The 18,076-nt window shown below is 40.6% G+C and overlaps 1 protein-coding gene across 1 annotated transcript in view; it reads right to left on the bottom strand.

Moving 5' to 3' along the window:
* ARHGAP44 (Rho GTPase activating protein 44) overlaps positions 1–18,076 on the bottom strand; it is a 261,012-nt gene that overhangs the window by 77,320 nt on the left and 165,616 nt on the right. Inside the window, exons 5-6 of the mRNA XM_064271800.1 lie at positions 9,772–9,883; positions 3,162–3,238 (exon numbers count right to left, since the gene is read on the bottom strand). Coding sequence (XP_064127870.1) covers positions 3,162–3,238; positions 9,772–9,883 — 189 coding nt within the window. The remainder of the gene's footprint in view (positions 1–3,161; positions 3,239–9,771; positions 9,884–18,076) is intronic.

The following is an 18,076-nucleotide window of genomic DNA, read 5'->3' as shown; positions in this document are numbered from 1 at the left end:
TCCTCTGGAGCTCGCACCCTGAATTCTGACTTCTAGCCTCCTGAACTCTGAGAGAATAAATTTCCATTTATTAAATCCATTGTGGTATTTTTATTATAGCAGCACTAGGTAACTAGACAAAGCAAAGATGTCACCTTGAAGACTAAGGTGTGCCTGACCCAAGCCATGGTATTTTCAATTGCCTCATATGTACATAAAAAGTGGACAATGAATAAGGAAGACTGAAGAAGAATTGACGCCTTTGAATTGTGGTGTTGGTGAAGAATACTGAATATACCATGGACTGCCAAAACAATGAACAAATCTGTCTTGGAGGAGGTACAACCAGAATGCACCCTAAAAAGCAAGGATGGCGAGACTGTGTCTTACATATGTTGGACATGTTGTCAGGAGGGATCAGACCCTGGAGAAGGACATCATGTTTGGTAAAGTACAGGGTCAGAGGAAAGAGGAAGACCCTCAACAAGGGAGACTGACACAGTGGCTGCAACAATGAGCTCAAGCATATGATTTTAAGGATAGCACAGGACCAGGCAGTGTTTCATTCTGTTGTGCATAGTGTCTCTATGAGTTGGAACCGACTCGATGGCACCTAACAACAACAACAGGTAACTAGACAGGAAGGTGGAGATTTCCTTACCAAATTCCAGTATACAAGACACAAAACAAAAAAAACCAAACCCGTTGCCATAGAGTTGATTCCGACCCATAGCGACCCTATAGGACGTAATGGCCTAAAAATATGAAAAAGTTTGTTAAATCATGGATATCCCTAAATGACACATCTCTAAGCATTCAGAACGCACACACCACTTGGTGTCACCATTAAAAACATAGCAGTAGACTAGAGAGACCATGTGACCAGGGGTAACTCTCCTCCTCACAAAAAGAGTAAAGAGAAAACGTGTCAGTGGAGATGGTGATGACATGCTAGAAGGTCAGCATTCGGCTTTCCGTTGGAAGCTCTATGCTGAAATTTTGACTTTTCCTCACAGAAGCAAAGACTTCAGGGCTAAGACACCCAGGTTCCCTGCGAAGGAAATCACTCTACAAACCCAGAAGCATAGTGTCCACCATCCTCATAGTGGGACAATCAGCATTCTCCAATCATCTTACAGGACTCTCGACACACGGGACATGACTACTGGGGTCATGGGAGGCAATTTCAGGTGGTAGAGGTACAGTAACACCAAGTCGATACCCCCATCTCTACTCTTCCAAGTGCATCAAGGAGACAGCCTCAGGCTTGGGCCAGGAGAACTTGAAGGCCTCTCCAACTCTTCCTCCTCTTCCTTTTCAGTAAAGGAGGTAAGCTTCAGGATCACAGCCTTCCATAGACGACAGCATCCAAAATCTAATGACACTGGCTTTGCTTTCATCCTGTTTACCTTTAAGCTTACCTGGTATTTGTTGCAAAGGACACTGCTTCTGAAGTTATAGTACTGATATAAAATTTCTTTCTAAAATAAATTTATTTTGAAAATGTGACTCAGTTTTTTTTTTTTTTTTTTTTAGTGTATGCACAGATGGCAAAAATCATTCAGGTGGACTGAGGTCTGGGAAACACTAAATCACCTAAGGAATCCCTTGTTCTCTGCAAAGCTAACCGTTTACTTCTAGTCCCGGAGAACCGCCCTATACTTTTTATTGATCCAGAGGCAGCACTGCAGTCGCACAAGCATCAGTTTCCTTTTGAAAAGCGCTCTGCGATGGCTGCGGCAAACATCTGATACTCAGCACAACGTCCTCAGGTCAAGCCACAAATGCTGTTACTACCTTTTTTCAGGTGAGAAAACTGCCAACCTGCGAAAGAGAATGTTGTGACCCAGGTTACAGGTGTAGCTGGTCTGGGTCTTCTGATTCTCAGTGCAGAGCCCTTTATCCTACATCTCTCTGCCCAATCATACTAGTTTTTGTTTTTATTCAAGAAAATTCAAACAAGATATGAAGATTATTAAAACTGACCTACAAAAGACCTGAGGTAGAACCCACATAGTTCCTTTCATATTAACACTTATGAGCCTGTATTCTTTCAACCTGCACACGTACACTCACACATGCATGCACACACCGCTGTAAAAGAACGCATGTGTGAACAGTCATGACACATGACAGCTGCAGTCAATGCCACTGGGGATCCTGCCACTCTTCTGCTATCCTAAGAACTTTCTGGTGGACCCTGGGAAATGGCTGCAGGAAAAGAGCGGCACTGGAGGGTCTCAACTTCTCTCAGAGTGGTCTTGGGTTTAGAGAAGAGATATCTACACTCTCTATCAGCTTCAGGAAAAGGGGAACAAATCTCCAGAGAAGAAATTCTTCCCTCATTTTGTTGTTACCAGTCTTCGAGCCAGCCTCAACTTATGGCAACCCCATGCACAACAGGATCAGATCACTGTGATCCACAGGGTTTTCGCTGGCTGATTTTCGGAAGTAGATTGCCAGTCCTTTCTTCTCAGCCTGTCTTGGTGTGGAAGTGCCACTGAAACCTGTCTGACATCATACCAACACGCAAGCCTTCACTGACAGACGGGTGGTGGCGTTTGAGATGCACTGGCCTGGAAGTGAACCTGGGCATCCCACATGGAAAGTGAGAATTCTACTCCCTGCCCTCTTTCCTCATTATAAATTCCACTAGCATCTGTCCTACCTCTTTGTTTCTTGTACCCCAGCTGTGCTTGCCTTCTTTCTATGCATTGAATATGCCAGACTTATTCCAACTTCAAGGCCTTTGGTTTGCTCTTCCTTCTGCCTGGTACAGTTTTACTTACACCAGATCTCTACATAGCTGCCTCCTTGTCATCACCTCAGTCTCAGATCTAGTGTCACCTCCTCAAAACACCCTTCTCTGTTTACCCTACCTAATGCTGTTGCCTCTTTCCCCATCACTGTCTTCCTTAATACATTTTCTCTGTATGACTCATGGCTTTCTGAAATAGTCTCATTTGTTCATTTGCCTACTGTTTATCTCCCAAATTAGCCTGCAACCACCATGAGAGCAAGGACCTAGTGTCTCTACTTCACCACTACTATCTCCACAGCCTGGCACATAGTAGGTGCTCAAGAAAAACCTGCTGAAGGAAAACACACACACATATCAACATACAATATGATTACCATTCTGCCAGAGAAGCACAGATGAGAGCAGAAAAACTCTGCCGTACCTTGTCCGTGAGGAATCCATGTCCAGCACCAACTTTGCTAAATGTTTCCTCTGTTTTTGAATATTTGGGATTTCCACCTGTGGTTGTGGGAGATAAGAGTGAAAGACATCATCCAAATGATGATCAAGGTCAATTCTTATAGGACAATTGACAGTCACCCAACATGTTTGCTAGGGGTCTCCCAAACCTTATTTTGATTGAATTCTTGATTACTTTTCCTCAGGTAACCTCTGCTCACTCTTTGTTGGCCATCCGCCAGGCCCTCCATCAACCCAGGCCAGCTCAGAGGTGGCAGTACAAGGGCCAAAGTGTGAATGAAATACATGCAGGGGACATTCCATAAGATCTGATCCCCAGACCTAATTCCCAAAGGAAAGTGGGAATGAAATTAGTATGAATTTTTAAATAAATAAAATTTGTCCAAAGTAGATAATGAGTAAACATTGCCGTAGCTTTTCTCAGCTATGAGAAGTTTCTCCATATTGGTTGTATGGAGATGCTTTATTTATATCTTTGTTTCTGAAAATGACTTCGATGAACATTCCAGCGCAGGATTTTGGTTTTAGGCCCAGCAAAAGTAGGGCAGGTTGTGAGGATTAAAAAGAGAAATTGGCCATAAATCGAACTACTGAGTCATCTTAGGCTGGGGCTTTCATATAAGGAAACACTGTGAGGAAAATCCAATGTTCTATGCAGTGCTTTCTATTCATTCTTCTGTCCAGGGATGAGTAATGTACTGAGTGTAATAATGTTCATGAGGAAGGAAGGGAAGGGCAATGGTCAGCTGGGCACCCTGAGTCACCATCTACCCACAAGGCAAAGCTAGAGAAGCCCATGGGTTTCTTGTACAAATGGGCCAAGTGAGTCTCAGCACCCAAGTCAGACCTGCTCTTTGGGTTTGCCCAAGCTTTGGCCGGAGCCCCCAGACCACCTTTCTGAAGAACAGAGGGCCTCTCATGAACGGTCTAGGCTAGGAGATGACCTGTAACATAATGAGCTCTGAGAAGTCTAGAGCTGGTCTATGTCAAAGGATCATATTTAGGATTTCCCCCTTGAATGACAGGCAAGTGCATGTTGCTGTGATGCTGGAAGCTATGCCACTGCTATGTCAAATACCAACAGCGTCACCCATGGTGGACAGATTTCGGTGGAGCTTCCAGACTGAAAAAGACTAGGAAGAAGGACCTGGTGAGCTACTTCTGAAAAAACTGGCCAGTGAAAACCTTATGAATAGCAGCGGAACACTGTCAGATACAGCGCTGGATGTGAGCCCCTCAGGTTGGAAGACACTCAAAATACAACGGAGGAAGAGCTGGCTCCTCAAAGTAGAGTGGACCTTAATGACGTGCATGGAGTCAAACTTTTGGGAGCTTCATTTCATGATGTGGCACATCTCAAAATAAGAAGAAATGGCTGAAACATCCATTAGTAGTTAGAACATGTAATGTACGAAGTATGAATCTAGGAAAACTGGAGGTTGTCAAAAATGAAACAGAACACTTGAAGATCAGTGTCCTAGGCATCAGTGAGCTGAAACAGACGGATACTTCCCAATACGAATTGAATAATCATATGGTCCACTACGCCAGGAATGACAAATGGAAGAGGAACGGTATCACATTCATTTTCAAAAAGAACATTTCAAGATCCATCCCGAAGTACAATGCCGTCAGTGTGCAGTGGGATGGATCGCTTTTACAAGGCATTTCTCACCATGATCTTGTAACTCCCACCCAAGTGCTTGGGTGGGACTATGCAAATAAGCTAATTGTGGCCCACAAGGGATTGGTCAGTTTTGCCACCCTGCTAGGCTTAAAATGAGCCATCCCACAGGCAGGAGGAGAGGATCTCACCGCCATCAAGGAAGAGGAGCCAAGAGTGAAGTGCGAGTTTTGGACATGGGATCCCTGCACTGAGAAGCTCCTGGAACCAGGAGACCGAGAGAGAGAAAGAGAAAGAGACAGAGAGAGACAGACAGAAACAGAGACAGAGAGACACAGAGACAGAGAGAGCTGTAACATCAAATGGTAAGAAGCAGAGGCAGAGAAATGGCGGCAGCAGAGCTAGGAGACCAGCAAGGGACAACCCAGCCCACGGAGTGAGAAGGCTGAGTGCCTTTGGGCTAAGGCTTAGTAGTGGGGTGAGGTGCCTCTGGGCACTTATCGCAGAGCTAAAGGGGCTTTGTAACACTTGCCTGAGCGAGGCAGAGGGGCTGGAGAGAGCCATGCCTGTAGGCACGACTGAGAAAAGGCTGTCCTGATTGAAGAACTGTATCCTAGGTTTTTCTAAACCCGAATTGTAACCTATACTTCCCTAATAAACCCCATAACCATGAGTATTGTCTGTGAGTTCTGTAGGGCCATTTCAATGAATTGTCAAACTCAGCAGAGAAGTAGAGAGTGCTGTGGGAAGGACATTTTGTGTCAGAAATGGTAAAGATGGCAGAGATGAGGCATGTCTGACCTCTGCCTCATAGGAATCAGCCTTGGGCTGTCAGTGTTGATTCTCCTTCCCCCTTGTGAAGTTACAGGAGGTCAGACGCCTCCACCACTCCATTTTTACACAGTGATAGGATAATAACCAAATGTCTACAAGGAAGATCAGTTAATACGACCTTTACTCAAGTTTACACATCGACCCACTAATGTCAAAGATGAAGAAATTGAAGATTTTTACCAACTTCCGCAGTCTGAAATTGATCAAACGTACCACCAAGATGCATTGATAATTATTGGAGATTGGAATGCAAAAGTTGGAAGCAAAGCAAGATCAGTAGTTGGAAAGCATGGCCTTGGCGGTAGAAATGACATCAGAGATCGCATGATAGAATTTGCAAGACCAACAACCTATTAATTGGAAATACTTTTCTCAACAACATAATCGGCAACTATACACGTGGACATCACCAGATGGAATGACTATATGGGAATAAAATCAACTACATCTGTGCAAAGATATGATACAGAAGCTCAATATCATCAGACAAAACAAGGCCAGGGGTCACCTGGGGGACAGATCATCAACTGCTCATATGCAAGTTCAAGGTGAAGCTGAAGAAAATTAAAACAAGTCCACTAGAGCCAAAGTACAACCCTGAGTACATCCCACCTGAATTTTGAGACCATCTCAAGAATGGATCAGACACACTGAACACTAATGACTGAAGACCAGACAAGCTGTGGGATAACATCAAGGGCATCATACATGAAGAAAGCAAAAGGTAATTAAAAAGACAGGAAAGAAAGAAAAGACCAAAGTGAGTGTCAGAAGATACTGAAACTTGCTCTTGAATGTAGAGTAGCTGAAGTGAAGAGAAGAAATGATAACATAAAAGAACTGAACAGAAAATTTCAAAGGGCAGCTCGAGAAGCCAATGTAAAATATTACAATGACATGTGCAAAGACCTGGAGTTAAGAGAAACGAAAGAGAAGAACGTGCTCAGAATTTCTTAAACTGAAAGAAGTGAAGAAAAAATTCAAACCTAGAGTAGCAATACTGAAGGATTCTATGCGCAAAATACTGAACAACACAGGAAACATCAGAAGATGGAAGGAATACACGGACTCATTATACCAAGAAGAATTGGCCAACGTTCAACCACTTCAGGAGGTAGCATATGATCAAAAACCAATGGTACTGAAAAAAGAAGTCTAAGCTGCACTGGAGACTTGGTGAAAAACAGGGCTCCAGGAACTGATGGAATACCAATTGAGGGGTTTTAACAAATGGATGCAATGCTGGAAGGCTTCACCAGTGTATGCCAAGAAATCTGGAAGACAGCTACCTGGCCAACCGACTGAAAGAGATCCATATACATGCCCATTCCAAAGAAAGGTGATCCAATCGAACGTGGAAATTAGCAAACAATGTCAATACCACACACAAGAAAAATTTTACTAAAGAGAATTTGAAAATGTTTGCAGCAGTACATCGACAGGGAATTGCCAGAAATTCAAGGCAAATTTAGAAGACGATGTGGAATGAGGGATATCATTGCTGACATCAGATGGCTCTTGGATGAAAGCAGAGAATACCAGAAAGATGTTTACCTGTGTTTTATTGGGTATGTAAAGCATTCAATGGTGTGGGTCATAACAAATTATGGATAACATTGCAAAGAATGGGAATTCCAGAACACTTAACTGTGCTCATGTGGAACGTACACATGGACTAAAAAGGCAGTCATTCGAACAAAGCAAGGGGATGCTGAGTGGTTTAAAATCAGGAAAGGTGTGCATCAGAGTTGTATCCTTTCACCATAGTTGTTCAATCTGTATGGTGAGCAAAGTAATCCGAGAAGCTGAACTATATGAAGAATGGGGCATCAGGATTGGAGGAAGACTTCCTAGCTACCTGTTATAGGCAGATGACATAACCTTGCTTACTGAAAGTGAAGAAGACTTGAAGCACTTACTGATGAAGATCAAAGACAACAACCTTCGGTGTGGATTACATCTCAGCATAAAACAAAAATCCTCACAACTGGACCAATAAGTAACATCATGATAAATGGAGAAAATATTGAAGTTGTCAAGAATTTCATTTGACTTGGATCCACAATCTACGCCCATGGAAGCAGCAATCAAGAAATCTGACAACGTATTGCACTGGGCAAATCTGCTGCAAAAGACTTCTTTAAAGCGTTAAAAAGCAAAGATGTCACTCTAAGGACTTAAGGTGCACCTGATCCAAGCCATGATATTTTCAATTGCCTCATATGCATGTGAAAGCTGGACAGTGAATAAGGAAGACCAAAGAAGAACTGATACTTTTGAACTATGGTTCTGGCAAATAATGTCGAATATACCATGGACTGCCAGAACAGCAAACCAATCTATCTTGGAAGAAGTACAACCAGAATGCCCCTTAGAGGCGAGGAGGGTGAGACTTTGTCTCACATACTTTGGACATGTTATGAGGAGGGACCAGTCCCAAGAGAAGGACATCATGTTTAGCAGAGGGTCTGCCGAAAAAGAGAAAGACCCTCAATGAGATGGATTGACACAGTGGCTGCAACGATGGGCTCAAACACAGCAATGACTGTGAGGATGGTGCATGTCTCACTCTGTTGTACACAGGGTCACTATGAGTCAGAACCAACGCATTGGCACCTACAACAGCAACCCTACTGAATACTTTTTACCAGTTACTGTCAAATCGACTCTGACTCACAACGATTCATGTGTGTCTGAGCAGAACTGTGCTCCACAGGGTTTTCAATGACTGAGTTTTCAGAAATATACGGCCTGGTCTTTCTTCCAAGGTGCCTCTGGGTGGTCTCCAATCTCCAACCTTTTGATTAGCAACCGAGCATGTTAATCATTTGCACCACCCAGGGACTTGAATATTTTTAAGCACTTATAAATATTTATCCATACATCCGTCCCACCAACAGCACCAGCGGATGTGGAACTGCTGGGGTAGTACGAGAAGAAACCAGAGATGGTTTGGGGCAATGCCTTCTAATATGGTAGCCCCTACTCACATGTGGCTATGTAACTTTAAATCTCAAGTGATGAAAATTAAATAACATTTAATTAAAATAAAAAATTTAGTTTCTCAGTTGCTCGACATACACATGTGGCTATTGGTTACCCAACTGTGTTGATAAAGAACATTTCTATCACCGCGGACGTTCTACTGGAAAGTGCTGGCTGGTCAGATTTTACACGACCAACACACCAGGGTTTAGGGCAAACAAACTCTCCAAACATTTCCTTTCTCATTTCACAAAATTTCACTTGGTTGAGGCTAGCAAAATTGTCACATAGACATTCAGCTTATTTTTTTTTTTTAATTGTTTTACTTTGTGTCCTTTAAAGTCCAAAAAGAACAGGGCTTTATAAGCATAAACCTTAAGAGGCTTTACAGAATCTACTGGGCACAGGAGACTGGGGACATTTTCATTTCACAGAAGACTGGAAACTGGTGAATGGCTGGGCTGGTGACTACAGTCAAGACCCTAACTCGCTGTAATGCCAGCAGAGGAGAAGAATGTGGGTGGGAGAAGAGGATGGCAGGCAGCTGAAAGGGCCACCATATTTGGGAATCTTGGCCAGGTGGTGAGATGATTCTCCAATCATCGTATGCGACTCCTAAAATGTGGGACTCGAATGATGGGGCTATGGGAGGCAATTTGAGGTGGTACAGGTACAGTAACACCAAGTCAATACCCCCTCATCAATCCACTCTCTATTCCCCCCAAAACATTAAGGAGACAGCCTCAGGCTTAGGCCAGAATAACATTAACACCTCTCCAATTCCTCCTCCTCTTCCTTTTTAACAAAGGAAGACAGGCTTCAGGACCACAGCCTTCCACTGGCAACAGGATCCAAAATCTAATAACACTGGCTTTGCTTTCATCCCGTTTACCTTTATGCTTACCTGGTATTTGTAGCAAAGGACCCTGCTTCTTCAGTTTACGGTAGTTTAACAAATTTCTTTTTAAAATAAATACATTTGAAAATGTGACTACATCAATATTAATCATTGATGAAAAACAGTGTCAGGGAGTAGGGTGAGGGCTGGAAACAGTAATAATGCTGCAGGATGAGTAACTTTCCTGCTCACTAACATTTTTTTAATGCTTATTTTCGTTCCTGCTCGTACCTCAGCCAGCAAAAACAGGGGCTCAATCACATCTCTCTCTATTTGCAGTTCGAAATGTATCAGCTCTTGTGCCAGCTTGTCCTCGGTCTCTCCACAGAGTTTCAGCATCTTCCTGCAACAGAAAAAAAAAAGCACACACTAAATATCCTAGAATTTCACCTGCTTCGTACTCTTGTCACCTCCTGGCTCAGTAGACTTTCTTGAGGCGGAGCTAATATGTTGGTTGGTTTCCGTGACATCCCACCGACCAACTTGCTCCACCTGCTTCATCTCTGAGATTATCGATTTTTCATTTGATGCTGAGAGTCTACTGTATACCTGGAGTGAAAGGGCACACGTGGGAAAACAGAAGAGAAATCTGGGAGCAGCAGCAGACTGGCAGATACCAAACCCACAGGACTCAAAGGAGCCAGATGCTACTATCTCCCCTGAGGGGATGGAAGAAACAAGCGAAAACGGATCCACTAACAAATTAGTATCTTCAAACACATACCAAACACTCAATTTCAGCAGGTTCTAATAGAAAGAAAACTCTTCTATCTAAGTCATCAAAACCTATTAGTACTGGGTGTGGCACTGGGTGGACTGACAGTTATCCAATGGAAAAAGCATTCCAAAATGAAGGAGTGAATAACAGGAAACCTGAATGAGAAGAAGGTTATGCCATGTTCCTAGATGAGGGGATACCATATTTAAAGGTGTTAACTCCCCTTAAATGGCATACAGTTCGTCCTCACTTTTCACAACACCATGTTAAATGAAACTCATGTAAAAACCTTTTCCAAGTCAATAAAAGGTTGAGCAGTGAGATCAGAAAAGTCTCTGCCACTTTTCTCATCTTTATCTCAAGACACTGATCCATCCTTGATGTGAATGAGTTTCATATTCTTGAACTAGTCTCTTCCAGAATAATTATTATTCTGAAGTTAGTATGTACCTTTCCTGTCCATATTTCTGCACTTTTACTGCATATGTATATGTTTTACATGTAATATGTAATATTGCTGCTTTGCCTCATTAAAAAGAAAGCTTACATCAACGGTTTAACATTCAATGTATCCTACTACTTGCACTTAATTCATCGTATGTTTTGGGCTTATCCATCTTGATACATGCAGAACGATTCCATTTTTCTACATAAAATTACATTCTATGAATATACCACTATTTATTAAGCTCTTCCACATTCAACAGGTTGTGTGTGTGTGTGTGTATGTGTGGTGAAAATATACACACCAGAACATCTGCCAATACCACAATCTCTACATTTATAACGCAATGACGCTGATCACTTCTTCATGTTGTACAGCCATTATTGCTGTCCTCTTCCAAGTATTCCACCACCGTTAACATAAAGCTCAATGCCCCTCAAAACGTTCCCTGGCCCCCTCCATCCTACCCCTGGTTACCATTAATGATCTTTGGTTTCTACATATTTGCTTCTGTCACATAAGTGAGATCATACAGTCTTTGTCCTTTTGTGGCTGACTTATTTCACTCAGCATGATGTTTTTAAGGTTCACCCATGTTGTGGCATGTATTAGGACTTCGTTTCTCTTTATTGCTCAGAGGTATTCCACTGCATGTATGTACCACGTTTTATTCATCCATTCATCTGTTGCTGGACATTTCGGTTCATTCCATCTTTTGGCTACTGTGAAAAGTGCTGCCACCAACACTGGGGTACAGGTTTCTGTTTGTGTTCCTGCTTTCAGGCCTTCTGGGTGTATACCTAGGATTGGGACTGAAATTAATAGTGTTTGCTATCACATGTAGTGCTGCAGCGAATACGCTTCTGCAGTCTCTTTCTGCATGTGCGAGCACGTGCGAGCGTTTTTCTGTGTGAAGGAGAGAGGTTCTTAAAATCTGGCAGACGTGGCCAATGGCTCTGCAAAGTGACTGTAGTGACTGACCCTCTCAACCAGGGTGTATGGGAGTTCCCATTACTCTCCACCTCTGCCAACCTGTGGAATCAGTAGGCTATGTAATTTCTGCAAAACTGGTGGATATAAATATTATCACATTCTGGTTTTAAGCTCCATTTCCTCAACTACTGGTGAAACGGTATCTTTTCATGTTTTGGGCCCCTCAGGATTACTCTTCCATGAAGTTCCTGCCATTCATATTCTTTGGCTACTTTCTGTGGGATCTCGTTATTTGAATTCATTTGTAGCAGTTGTTCATATGCCTACACATACCTGTATGAATATATAATGGATTCTAATTCTTTTCCATTGTTGTTGCAAATATCAATTCTCAGGTGTGGTTTATCTTTGGACGTTTTTTAAATCTGATTCTTCTGGTACTTATCTCCATTATTTCTAATGCTCTTCTTCCTTTATTAATTTTAAGCATTATCTACTGTCAACTATAGAAACTGCAAATGGAGCTACTGTTACATTTCCCCTCCCTTCTTCATTTATTTATATTAAAAATTTTTTTTTTTTTATATCACTAGATATTCAGTATTTACACTACATTATGACTCTATACACTATTCAAAGCTAAGCCTGGTAGTAACTATGATTACTGTTCTTTCCTGTGCATTATTTGTTCCCCCGGAGTTAAAAATTATCTTGTTATGGTTTGCCTGTTAAGCTTTCTATGTACACAAGTGAACCCAAAACTCTCTGCTACGTTTCTAATCTTTCTTTCAAGACACTAAACTATCCTTGATGTGAATGAATTTCATATTCTTCAGTTACTCTCCCAGACCTGTGGCAATCTGGGTTCACATTACCTTCTATCTCTCAGGCACAGCTATCCTTCTGGAATCTTCCTTTACCATTCTCTGGGACTCTCTCGGCCTCTGCCCTGTGCTGAATCTCCTGTTTACTGCATCCTGTGTCTACATGTTTCTTGATTACCTTCCCATTATGGAACTCATCTTGCTGAGAAAGAGTTTGTGGGAAGTCAAATTTTTGAGATCCTGCATGTTGGAACATTCTCTTTTACCCTCACATTGACTGATAGTTAGGCAGGATATTGAAAGGTACAGTGGACATCATTTTCCTCCAGAATTTTGAAGGGATTGTCCGATAATTTTCTAGCAGCCGGTAAGTCTAGAAGTATTCTGATTTCTGATCCTTGGTATGTTAAAATTCTTTCACTAGAAGGTCATCAGTATTCACGATAGTGAGCTGTGGCGTAAGTTTATTTTCTTCCATTGTATTATGTGCTCAATAAGTCCTTTCAATATAAACTCATGTCCTTCAGTTCCAGAAAATTCTCTTGGATTTATTATTTCCTCCTCTACTTTTTTTCCTTTTAATTGTGCTTTAAGTGAAAGTTTACAAACCAAGTCAGTCTCTTATACAAAAATTTATATACATCTTGCTATGTACTCCTAGTTGCTCTCTCCGTAATGAGACAGCACATTCCTTCTTGCCACCCTGTATTTCCATGTCCATTCAGCCCGCATCTGTTCCCCTCGCCCTTCACATCTCCCCTCCAGGCAGAAGCTGCACACATAGTCTCATGTGTCTACTTGATCCAAGAATTCCACTCACCAATATCACTTTCTCTCCAATAGTCCAGTCCAATCCCTGTCTGAAGACTTGGCTTTGGGAATGGTTCCCGTGTTGGGCTAACAAAAGGTCTGGGGACCATGACCTCTAAGGTCCTTCTAGTCTCAGTCACACCATTATGTCTGATCTTTTTACAAGAATTTGAAGTCTGCATCCCACTACTCTCCTACTCCCTCAGGGGTCCTCTGATGTGATCCCTGAAAGAGAAGTCATTGGTTGCACCTGGGCACCATCTAGTTCTTCTGGTCTCAGGCTGATGTACTCTCTGGTTTATGTAGCCCTTTCTATCCTTTGGGCTCATAATTACCTTGTGTCTTTGGTGTTCTTCATTCTCCTTTCCTCTAGGTGGGTTGAGACCAATTGATGCATCGTAGATGGCCGATTGCTAGTGTTTAAGACCCCTGACGCCACTCTCCAAAGAGGGATACAGAATGTTTTCTGAATAGACTTTATGAAGCCAACTCACTTAGATGTCCCTTGAAACCATAGTCCCCGATCCCCCGCCCCTGCTACGCTGGCCTTCAAAGTGTTCCGTTTATCTAGGAAACTTCTTTGCTTTTGGTTTAGTCTAGTTGTGCTGACCTCTCCTGTATTGTGTTTTCTCTTTCCCTTCACCTAAAATAGTTCTTATCTACTATCTGATTAGTGAAAACCCCCTCCCTGCTCTTACAACCATCAAACAATATTTTCTTCTCTGTTTAAACTATTTCTCGAGTTCTTATAATAGTGGTCTCATATAATATTTATCTTTTTGCACCTGACTGATTTCACTCAGCATAATGCTTCCAGGTTCATCCACATTATAAAAGGTTTCACGGATTCATCAGTGCTCTTTATTGATGCGTAGTATTCCATCGTGTGAATATACCATAATTCATTTACCCATCCATCCCCTGATGGGCACCTTGGTTGCTTCCATCTTTTTGCTATTCTAAACAGTACCACAATGAACATGGGTATGCATATACCTGTTCATGTGAAGGTTCTTCTTTCTCTAGGATATATTCCAAGGACTGGGATTGCTGAATCGTATAGGACTTCTATTGCTAGCTTTTTAAGGAAGCGCCAAATCGATTTCCAAAGTGGTTGTAACATTTTACATTCCCACCAGCAGTGTATAAGTGTTCCAATCTCTCCACAGCCTCTCCAACATTTATTATTTTGTGTGTTTTTTGGATTAATGCCAATCTTGTTGAAATGAGATGGAATCTCATTGTAGTTTTGATTTGCATACGATCCTGAGAATTTCCTCATGTATCTGTTAGCTACCTGAATGTCTTTAGTGAAGTGTCTGTTCGTATCTTTTGTCCATTTTTAAATTGTTCTTTTCGTTCTTTTGTAAATTTGTTCTTTTGTAGATGAGTTTTTACAGTATCTTGTAGATTTTAGAAATCAGACACTGATCAGAAATGTCATAGCTAAAAATTTTTTTCCCAGTCTGTAGGTAATCTTTTTACTCTTTTGGTGAAGTCTTTGGATGAGCATAGGTGTTTGATTTTTAGGAGCTACCAGCTATATAATTTCTCCTCTACATTGTTAGTAATGTTTCATATACTGCTTATGCCATGTATTAGGGCTCCTAGTGTTATCCCTATTTTTTCTTCCATGACCTTTATCGTTTTAGATTTTATATTTAGGTCTTTGATCCATTTTGAGTTTGTTTTTCTGCATGGTGTGAGGTATGGGTCTTGTTTCATTTTTTTGCAGATGGATATCCAGTTATGCCAGTACCATTTGTTAAACAGACTGTCTTTTCCCCATTTAATTGACTTTGGACCTTTGTCAAATATCAGCTGCTAATATGTGGATGGATTTATGTCTACATTCTCAATTCTGTTCCATTGGTCTATGTATCTGTTGTACCAGGACCAGGCTGTTTTGACTACTGTGGCGGTATAAGAGGTTCTAAAATCAGGTAGAGTGAGGCCTCCCACTTTGTTCTTCTTTTTCAGTAATGCTTTACTTATATGGGGCCTCTTTCCCTTCCATATGAAGTTGGTAATCTGCTTCTCCATCTCATTAAAAAATGTCATTGGAATTTGGACTGGAATTCCGTTGTATCTATGGATGACTTCTGGTAGAATAGACATTTTTATAATGTTAAGTCTTCCTTTCCATGAACAAGGTATGTTTTTCCACTTACATAGGTTTCTTTTGGTTTCTTGCAGTAGTGTCTTGTAGTTTTCTTTGTGTAGGTCTTTTACATCTCTGGTAAGATTTATTCCTAAGTATTTTACCTTCTTGGGGGCTACTGTAAATAGTACTAATTTGGTGTTTTCCTCTTCATGTTCTTTTTGTTGGTGTAGAGGAATCCAACTGATTTTTGTATGTTTATCTTGTATCCCAATTCTCTGTTGAACTTTCTATTGTTTCAGTAGTTTTCTGGAGGATTCCTTAGGATTTTCTGTGTATAAGATCATGTCATCTGCAAATAGAGATATTTTTACTTCTTCCTTGCCAAACTGGATCCCCTTTATTTCTTTGTCTAGCCTAATTGCTCTGGCTAGGATTTCCAGCACAATGTTGAATAAGAGTGGTGATAAAGGCCATCTTTGTCTGGTTCCCAAACTCAAGGGGAATGCTTTCAGACTCTCTCCATTTACGATGATGTTGGCTATTGGCTTTGTATAAATGCCCTTTATTATGTTGAGGAATTTTCCTTCCATTCCTATTTTGCTGAGAGTTTTTATCAAGAATGGGTGTTGAACTTTGTCAAATGCCTTTTCTGCACCAATTGATAAGATAATGTGGTTCTTGTCTTTTGTTTTATTTATGTGATGGATTACAATAATATTTTTTCTAATGCTGAACCATCCCTGCATACCTGGTATGAATCCAACTTGGTCATGGTGAAAATTTTTTTTTTATATGATATTTTTTTGAATTTTATTGGTTAGAATTTTGTTGAGGATTTTTGAATCTAAGTTCATGAGGGATATAGGTCTGTAATTTTCTTTTTCTGTGGTGTTTTTACCTGGTTTTGGTATTAGGGATATGCTACCTTCATACAATGAGTTTGGTAGTATTCTGTCCTTTTCTATGCTCTGAAATACCTTTAGTAGTAGTGGTGTTAACTCTTCTCTGAAAGTTTGGTAGAACTCTGCAGTGAACTCATTGGGCCAGGGCCTTTTTTTGTTGAGAGTTTTTAAATTACCTTTTCAATCTTTTCTTTTGTTATGAGTTTATTTAGTTCTACCTCTGTGTCAGTTTAGGTATGTAGTGTTTCTAGAAATTCATCCATTTCTTCTAGGTTTTCAAATTTGTTAGAGTACAATTTTTCGTAGTAATCTGATATGATTCTTTCAATTTCAGTTGGGTCTGTTGTAATATCACCCATCTCATTTCTTCTTCAGGTTCTTTGATTCCTCAGCTGTTTTTCTTTTGTCAGTTTGGCCAACGGTTTAACAATTTTCTTAATTTTTTCAAAGAACCAGCTTTTGGTCTTGTTAATGCTTTCAATTGTTTTTCTGTTTTCTATTTCATTAAATTCTGCTCTAATTTCTATTATGTGCTTTCTTCTGGTGCCTGAGGGTTTCTTTTGTTGCTCTCTTTCTATTTGTTCAAGTTGTAGGGATAATTCTTTGATTTTGGCCCTTTCTTCTTTTTGGATATGTGCATTTATTGATACAAATTGACCTCTGAGCACTGCTTTAGCTGCGTCTCAAAGGTTTTGATAGGAAGTGTTTTCATTCTCATTGGATTCTCTGAATTTCTTTATTCCATCCTTGATGTCTTCTATAAACCAGTCATTCTTGAGCAGGGTATTGCTCAGTTTCCAAGTGTTTGATTTCTTTTACCTGCTTTTTCTGTTACTGATTTATACTTTTATGGCCTTATGGTCAGAGAAGATGCTTTGTAACATTTTCATGTTTTGGATTCTGTTAAGGCTTGCTTTATGACCTAATATGTGGTCTATTCTAGAAGATGCTCCATGTGCGCTGGAAAAAAAAGAATACTTGGCTGCTGTTGGGTGGAGTTTCTGTATATGTCTATGAGGTCAAGTTCTTTGATTTTGGCATTTAGACCTTCCGTGTCTTTTTTGAGCTTCTTTCTGGATGTTCTGTCCTTCACCGAAAGTGGTGTGTTGAAGTCTCCTACTATAATTGTGGCGCTGTCTATCTCACGTTTCAATGATGGATAGAGTTTGTTTTCTGTATCTTGCAGCCCTGTCACTGGGTGAATAAATATTTAATATGGTTATATACTCCTGGTGTATTTCCCTTTAATCATTATATAGTGTCCTTTATCCTTTCTGATGGATTTAATTTTAAAGTCTACTTTGTCAGAAATTAATATTGCCACTCCTCCTTTTTTTTGATTGCTGTTTCCTTGATATATTTTTTTCTATCCTTTGAGTTTTAGTTTGTTTGTCTCTGTGTGTCTCTTGTAGGCAGCATATAGACGAATTGTGTTTTTTTTATCCATTCTGCCACTCTCTGTCTCTTCACTGGTGCATTTAGTCCATTTACATTCAGCATAATTATGTATAGGTATGAATTTACTGCCATCATTATGATGTCTTTTTTTCTGTGTTGTTGACAGTTTCTTTTTCCCACTTGATTTTTTGTGCTGAGTAGTTATCCGTATATATTGTTATTTTCCTCTTCTTTGTTGTAGTTGATTTTGTTTCTGCTCAGTCTCTAATTTTTTTCTTGTATTTTATTTTGACAAGTAGGATTGTTAATCTCCTTTGTGGTTATATTAATATTTACCCCTATTTTTCTAAGTTTAAACCTAACTTTTCTTTGTGTCGCCTTATCTTCTTCTCCATATGAAAG

The sequence above is a fragment of the Loxodonta africana genome, chromosome 18 (assembly GCF_030014295.1).
Source record: "Loxodonta africana isolate mLoxAfr1 chromosome 18, mLoxAfr1.hap2, whole genome shotgun sequence".
In the NCBI taxonomy this organism is placed as follows: domain Eukaryota; kingdom Metazoa; phylum Chordata; class Mammalia; order Proboscidea; family Elephantidae; genus Loxodonta; species Loxodonta africana.
Note: the sequence above shows the minus strand (reverse complement) of the source record. Positions and strands in the feature narration are given on the sequence as shown.